This window comes from Aedes albopictus, chromosome 1 (assembly GCF_035046485.1).
Source record: "Aedes albopictus strain Foshan chromosome 1, AalbF5, whole genome shotgun sequence".
NCBI lineage: Eukaryota > Metazoa > Arthropoda > Insecta > Diptera > Culicidae > Aedes > Aedes albopictus.
The window spans coordinates 254,781,142-254,789,351 of record NC_085136.1 but is presented as its reverse complement, the minus strand read 5'-3'; the positions used below and the strand labels follow the sequence as shown (position 1 = coordinate 254,789,351).

Genomic DNA, 8,210 nt, shown 5'->3' with positions numbered 1-8,210 from the left:
GAAATTCTATCTGGCGGTTCCTACAGAAATTGCATCTGGGGATTGCACCAACAATTCGATATGAAGAGTCCGTCTAGTGATTTCCTAAGGATTTTTTTTCTATCCAGGAATCTCATCTGGGGATTCCTCGAGAAATAAGAAATAGTTCTCCCAAATCTCCTTGTATAATTTCAAAAGAATATATTTCTGAAAGCTGGGATTTTCCGAGAACCTTTAAAGGTTTTCAGAAATCATTTATATATTTTACGTGTAGCTACTTAATTCTGAAAATGATAGAGAATATTTTTTTGCAATTCCTAATCATAATAGGCTTGTTTACGCTGTGAGCTGATGTGCAGTAACGGCCTACTTTTTGTCTTTTCATTATGCAACAGAAAAGTGTTGCATAATGTAGCACATTATGCAACAGTAAAGTGTGGTATAATGTTGCCTATTATGCAACACTTTACAAACTGACCTTTTTTCAGAGGATTAATTTGTTTTATAACTCTTGGTTTAAGAACATGAAAATCTAGTCCAAATAAGGAAATGCTATTCTCAAGTTTTTTTTTTCAGTTTAATAAAAAATGAAAGACACATGTAACGTTTAACAAGCAACATTTATTTATTTTTTACGGTATCTTATCTCTAGTTTACTTATTTTGATAAAAATTAATTGTACAGGCAGTTAAATTGTTAAATTGGACTGGATATGGGGTATTTGACGCAGTGGACGGTAACGTAGCAAAGCTGCATTCCGGAGGCCGAGGTACTGTCGATGTAGACGGTAGCGCGAGATCAGCGCTTTCATCCAAATTTGCTGAATTACTTTGGAGAGGCATATTCTCGGTCTTCTCCGACTCCCGAGAACTTTCGCCATCAGCTCCGAAAATTTTTTCCGCAATCTCCTTCTTCCGCTGCAACGAATTCTCTACGTAACCTTCAGCAACTGCTGAAGACTTCCATCCGCCATGTCTCTTCAAAGTAGAAATGTCTACTCCAGAGTCTGCGAGGAGAGAAGCTGATGATCGTCGGAAACAATGGCCTGTGTACTCGTGAGACGATGGTTTTTGGCATTTTTGCGATCGCGTTGATGCCTATTACCTGCTTCGTGCACTTTCCAGCCCGATATCCGACGAAGAACCGAGAATGTGTTAGGCCCGCTGGACGCATCTGCGCGTACTGCCGGAAAAGCTTCAGCATGTCGACCTCCGGTGCATTTCCCTTCGTAATAACGAATTGCCGCATAATCTTGGTTTTGGTGTTTGGGATGGTGATTGTAACTTTATCCGCCATGTCTTCTATATCCGCCAATGTCAACTTCAAAATTTCTTCCCGGCGGCACGCCCCATAAACACCAACAATTAGCACCACCTTAAAATGTATAGAATTTTCGTTAGCCACATATGTATGTGTATTTATATATTAAAAATTTTACCTTTGTTGCCAAATAAATGGTATCATCTGCATCTTTAAGGAATTTGAAGATTTGTTCCTTTGTAAGAATCTTTGATTTTTTCGGACGAAAGCCATCCGACTTTCGTTTTAGGAATGAAATCAGGTTTCGGAACCCACTTATATCGACGCCCATATGCATGTTTAATGTGCTCTTGAGCATGGAGTAGTGGGTCCAGCTGGTAGATGGCTTTTGGCTACCCATTTCTTGAGAAAAATACGCAAGCATGCATTTTTCGTCGACTGCAGCTATTTTATTTTTCGTGCGCCAATCGTTAAATCGTTTGTATGAGTTTTCGTACAGCGTTTTGGACTTTTCAGGTAGCAGTCCAGCCAACGCCGCTTCCGCCGCAGCATCAACATCCATGGGGCTGTCCGAATCGGAGTCACTCATTCTTGAGTTGAAGGGTTCTTGAAATCGTTAACTGGTTTGGATGGAGCTTGAAAAGTTATGGCAGGACTGACTGTCGACCTGTTTCATGTCCTACTCTGACCAAAAAGATTAGTTGAAACAAAATGGTATCTACTCCATGTAGGGCTCAAGGATAAGTAATTTAATTAATGAAAACCCATCTTTCCTCGGGATTGCAAAAAAAATTTGTATGCAACTCGTTGCAAAACTCGATTTTTTCAGCACTCGTCGTATTTATCCAACTCGGCAAGCCTCGTTGGATAAATGTACGACTCGTGCTGAAAAAATCATCATTTTGCAACTTGTTGCATAAATAACTATTATAGCTTTTGAAATACATCCCAGATGACTGGGAATTTCTGAGAATCGTTGGAGATTTTCAGGAATTATTTAAATATTTTTTGAGATGCTACTGACTTCTATAAATGATTGAAAATATTTTCTAAAATTCGTAGAATACATCCCAGACGACTGGGAATTTCTGAGAATCCTTAGGGATTTTCAGGAATTATTCAAATATTTTTCGAGATGCTACTGTGCTACTGACTTCTATAAATGATTGTAAATATTTTCTAAAATACGTACAATACCTCCCAGATGACTGGGAATTTCTGAGAATCCTTAGAGTTTTCAGGAATTATTCAAATATTTTTTGAGATGCTACTGACTTCTAAAAAAGGTTGAAAATATGTTCTAAAATTCGTAGAATACATCCTAGACGACTGGGAATTTCTGAGAATCCTTGGAGATTTTCAGGAATTATTTAAATATTTTTGAGACGCTACTGACTTCTACAAATGATTGAAAATATTTTCTGAAATTCGTAGAATACATCCCAGACGACTGGGAATTTCTGAGAATCCTTAGAGATTTTCAGGAATTATTTAAATATTTTTCGAGATGCTACTGACTTCTATAAATGATTGAAAATATTTTCTAAAACTCGTACAATACATCCCAGATGACTGGCAATTTCTGAGAATCCTTAGAGATTTTCAAGAATTATTTAAATATTTTTCGAGATGCTACTGACTTCTATAAATGATTGAAACTATTTTCTAAAATTCGTTGAATACATCCCAGACGACTGGGAATTTTTGAGTATCCTTAGAGATTTCCATTTTATTTTTCGAGATGCTACTGACTTCTATAAATGATTGAAAATATTTTCTAAAATTCGTAGAATACATCCCAGATGACTGGGAATTTCTGAGAATCCTTAGAGATTTTCAGGAATTATTTTAAATATTTTTCGAGATGCTACTGACTTCTATAAATGATTGAAAATATTTTCTAAAATTCGTAGAATACATCCCAGATGACTGGGAATTTCTGAAAATCCTTGGAGATTTTCAGGAATTATTTAAATATTTCCGGGAAGCTACTGACTTCTATAAATGATTGAAAATATTTTCTAAAATTCGTAGAATACATCCCAGATGACTGGGAATTTCTGAGAATCCTTAGAGATTTTCAGGAATTATTCAAATATTTTTCGAGATGCTACTGACTTCTATAAATGATTGAAAATATTTTCTAAAATTCGTAGAATACATCCCAGACGACTGGGAATTTCTGAAAATCCTTGGAGATTTTCAGGAATTATTTAAACATTTCCGGGAAGCTACTGACTTCTATAAATGATTGAAAATATTTTCTAAAATTCGTAGAATACATCCCAGATGACTGGGAATTTCTGAGTATCCTTAGAGATTTCCAGGAATTATTCAAATATTTTTCGAGATGCTACTGACTTCTATAAATGATTGAAAATATTTTCCAACATATTTTCTGAAATTCGTAGAATACATCCCAGATGACTGGGAATTTCTGAGAATCCTTAATGATTTTCAGGAATTATTTAAATATTTTTCGAGATGCTACTGACTTCTATAAATGATTGAAAATATTTTCTAAAATTCGTAGAATACATCCCAGACGACTGGGAATTTCTGAGAATCCTTAGAGATTTTCAGGAGTTATTTAAATATTTTTCGAGATGCTACTGACTTCTATAAATGATTGAAAATATTTTGTACTAAAAGTTTGTACGAAATCTTCCATAAGTTACTCGGTAAATTTCCCAGAAGTTCCTTTGGAATTCCTTCACACATTCCTCGTATTTCTCCCGGAAGTTCCTTGGGAATTCTTCCAAACGTTTCCGGGGATTCTTCCACAAGTTCCTCAAGAGTTCTTCCAGATGTTCCTCAAGAGTTCTTCCAGGTGTTCCTCGAGAGTTCTTCCAGAGGTTCCTCGAAAATTCTTCCAGTAGATCCTCGGTAATTCTTCCAGATGATTCTCAGGAGTTCTTCCAGAAGTTCCTGATGAATACTTCCAGAATTTCCTCGGGAGTTATTCAAGAAGTTCCTTGGGAATTCTTCCAGAAGTTTCTCGAGAATTCTAGTAGTACTTCGAGAATTCTTCCAGAAGTTCCTCGGGAATTCTTCTAAAAATTTTGTGCTAAAATTCGTAGAGTACATTCCAGACGACTGGGAATTTCTGAGAATCCTTAGAGATTTTCAGGAATTATTAAAATATTTTTCGAGATGCTACTGACTTCTATAAATAATTGAACATATTTTCTAAAATTCGTAGAATACATCCCAGATGACTGTGAATTTCTGAGAATCCTTAGAGATTTTCAGGAATTATTTAAATATTCTATAAATGATTGAAAATATTTTCTAAAGTTCGTAGAATACATCCCAGATGACTGTGAATTTCTGAGAATCCTTAGAGATTTTCAGGAATTATTTAAATATTTTTCGAGATGCTACTGACTTCTATAAATAATTGAAAATATTTTCTAAAATTCGTAGAATACATCCCAGATGACTGGGAATTTCTGAGAATCCTTAGAGATTTTCAGGAATTATTTAAATATTTTTCGAGATGCTACTGACTTCTATAAATAATTGAAAATATTTTCTAAAATTCGAAGAATACATCCCAGATGACTGGGAATTTCTGAGAATCCTTAGAGATTTTCAGGAATTATTTTAAATATTTTTCGAGATGCTACTGACTTCTATAAATGATTGAAAATATTTTCTAAAATTCGTAGAATACATCCCAGATGACTGTGAATTTCTGAGAATCCTTAGAGATTTTCAGGAATTATTTTAAATATTTTTCGAGATGCTACTGACTTTTATAAATGATTGAAAATATTTTCTAAAATTCGTAGAATACATCCCAGACGACTGGGAATTTCTGAGAATCCTTAGAGATTTTCGGGAATTATTAAAATATTTTTCGAGATGCTACTGATTTCTATAAATGATTGAAAATATTTTCTAAAATTCGTAGAATACATCCCAGATGACTGGGAATTTCTGAGAATCCTTAGAGATTTTCAGGAATTATTTAAATATTTTTCGAGATGCTACTGACTTCTATAAATGATTGAAAATATTTTCTAAAATTCGTAGAATACATCCCAGATGACTGGGAATTTCTGAGAATCCTTAGAGATTTTCAGGAATTATTTAAACATTTTTCGAGATGCTACTGACTTCTATAAATAATTGAAAATATTTTCTAAAATTCGTAGAATACATCCCAGATGACTGGGAATTTCTGAGAATCCTTAGAGATTTTCAGGAATTATTTTAAATATTTTTCGAGATGCTACTGACTTCTATAAATGATTGAAAATATTTTCTAAAATTCGTAGAATACATCCCAGACGACTGGGAATTTCTGAGAATCCTTAGAGATTTTCAGGAATTATTAAAATATTTTTCGAGATGCTACTGACTTCTATAAATAATTGAAAATATTTTGTAAAATTCGTAGAATACATCCCAGATGACTGGGAATTTCTGAGAATCCTTAGAGATTTTCAGGAATTATTTAAATATTTTTCGAGATGCTACTGACTTCTATAAATGATTGAAAATATTTTGTACTAAAAGTTTGTACGAAATCTTCCAGAAGTTACTCGGTAAATTTCCCAGAAGTTCCTTTGGAATTCCTTCACACATTCCTCGTAATTCTCCCGGAAGTTCCTTGGGAATTCTTCCAAACGTTTCCGGGGATTCTTCCACAAGTTCCTCAAGAGTTCTTCCAGATGTTCCTCAAGAGTTCTTCCATGTGTTCCTCGAGAGTTCTTCCAGAGGTTCCTCGAAAATTCTTCCAGTAGATCCTCGGTAATTCTTCCAGATGATTCTAAGGAGTTCTTCCAGAAGTTCCTGGTGAATACTTCCAGAATTTCCTCGGGAGTTATTCAAGAAGTTCCTTGGGAATTCTTCCAGAAGTTTCTCGAGAATTCTAGTAGTACTTCGGGAATTTTCCAGAAGTTCCTCGGGAATTCTTCTGAAAATTTTGTGCTGAAATTCGTAGAGTACATTCCAGACGACTGGGAATTTTTGAGAATCCTTAGAGATTTTCAGGAATTATTAAAATATTTTTCGAGATGCTACTTACTTCTATAAATGATTGAAAATATTTTCTAAAATTCGTAGAATACATCCCAGATGACTGTGAATTTATGAGAATCCTTAGAGATTTTCAGGAATTATTTAAATATTTTTCGAGATGCTACTGACTTCTATAAATAATTGAAAATATTTTCTAAAATTCGTAGAATACATCCCAGATGACTGGGAATTTCTGAGAATCCTTAGAGATTTTCAGGAATTATTTTAAATATTTTTCGAGATGCTACTGACTTCTATAAATGATTGAAAACATTTTCTAAAATTCGTAGAATACATCCCAGACGACTGGGAATTTCTGAGAATCCTTGGAGATTTTCAGGAATTATTTAAATATTTTTCGAGATGCTACTGACTTCTATAAATAATTGAAAATATTTTCTAAAATTCGTAGAATACATCCCAGATGACTGGGAATTTTTGAGAATCCTTAGAGATTTTCAGGAATTATTAAAATATTTTATGAGATGCTACTGACTTCTATAAATGATTGAAAATATTTTGTACTAAAAGTTTGTACGAAATCTTCCAGAAGTTACTCGGTAAATTTCCCAGAAGTTCCTTTGGAATTCCTTCACACATTCCTCGTAATTCTCCCGGAAGTTCCTTGGGAATTCTTCTAAACGTTTCCGGGGATTCTTCCACAAGTTCCTCAAGAGTTGTTCCAGATGTTCCTCAAGAGTTCTTCCAGGTGTTCCTTCCAGTTTCTCGAGAATTCTAGTAGTACTTCGGGAATTCTTCCAGAAGTTCCTCGGGAATTCTTCCAGAAGTTCCTCGGGAATTCTTCTGAAAATTTTGTGCTAAAATTCGTAGAGTACATTCCAGACGACTGTGAATTTCTGAGAATCCTTGGAGATTTTCAGGAACTATTGAAATTTTTTTCGAGATGCTACTGAGTTCTATAAATGATTGAAAATATTTTCTAAAATTCGTAGAATACATTCCAGACGACTGGGAGTTTCTGAGAATCCTTGGAGATTTTCAGGAACTATTGAAATTTTTTCGAGATGCTACTGACTTCTACAAATGATTGAAAATATTTTCTAAAATTCTTAGAATACATCCCAGATGACTGGGAATTTCTGAGAATCCTTGGAGGTTTTCAGGAGTTATTTAAATATTTCCGGGAAGCTACTGACTTCCATAAATAATTAAAAATATTTTCTAAAATTCGTAGAATACATCCCAGACGATTGGTAATTTCAGAGAATCCTTAGGGATTTTCATGAATTATTCAAATATTTTTCGAGATGCTACTGACTTCTATAAATGATTGAAAGTATTTTCTAAAATTCGTAGAATACATTCCAGATGACTGGGAATTCCTGAGAATCCTTAGGGATTTCCAGGAATTATTCAAATATTTTTCGAGATGCTACTGACATCTATAAATGATTGAAAATATTTTCTAAAATCAGTAGAATACATCCCAGATGGTTGGGAATTTCTGATAATACTTAGGGAATTTTAGAAATTATTCAAATATTTACCGGGATGCTACTGACTTCTATAAATGATTAAGAACTCCTGAAAGAATTTCCGAGGAACTTCTGGAAGAATTCCCGAGGAACTTCTGAAAGAATTCAGGAGGAACTACTGGAAGAATTCCCTAGGAACTTCTGCAAGTTTTTTCTAGGAACATCTGGAAGAATTTCCGAGGAACTTCTGGAAGAATTTACGAGGAACTTCTGGAAGAATTTCTAAAGTACTTCTGGAAGAATTACTTAGGAATTTGTGGAAGAATTCCCGAGGAACTTCTAGAAGAATTCCCGACATACTTTTGGATGAATTCCCGAGGAACTTCTGGAAGAATTACTTAGGAATTTGTGAAAGAATTCCCGAAGAACTTCTAGAAGAATTCCCGAGATACTTCTGGATGAATTCCCGAGGAACTTCTGTAAGAATTATTTAGGAACATGTGGAAG

The 8,210-nt window shown here is 34.4% G+C and overlaps 1 protein-coding gene across 1 annotated transcript; it reads right to left on the bottom strand.

The window, feature by feature from the left end:
* Positions 1-921: 921 nt before the first annotated feature.
* LOC134285581 (uncharacterized) lies at positions 922-2,937 on the bottom strand. The gene is made up of 2 exons (XM_062846638.1): positions 1,418-2,937; positions 922-1,353 (listed from the first exon to the last, which is right to left on the bottom strand). The coding sequence occupies exons 1-2, from the start codon at positions 1,826-1,828 to the stop codon at positions 922-924; spliced, it is 843 nt and encodes a 280-aa protein (XP_062702622.1). The 5' UTR covers positions 1,829-2,937.
* Between the last annotated feature and the right edge of the window lie 5,273 nt (positions 2,938-8,210).

Bases quoted from the DNA above. Each gene is read 5' to 3' on its own strand.
- LOC134285581 (XM_062846638.1), bottom strand. From the start codon at position 1,828: ATGAGTGACTCCGATTCGGACAGCCCCATGGATGTTGATGCTGCGGCG. The intron at 1,354-1,417 runs GTAAAATTTTTA...ATACATTTTAAG, and splicing joins CCATTTATTTGGCAACAAAG to GTGGTGCTAATTGTTGGTGT.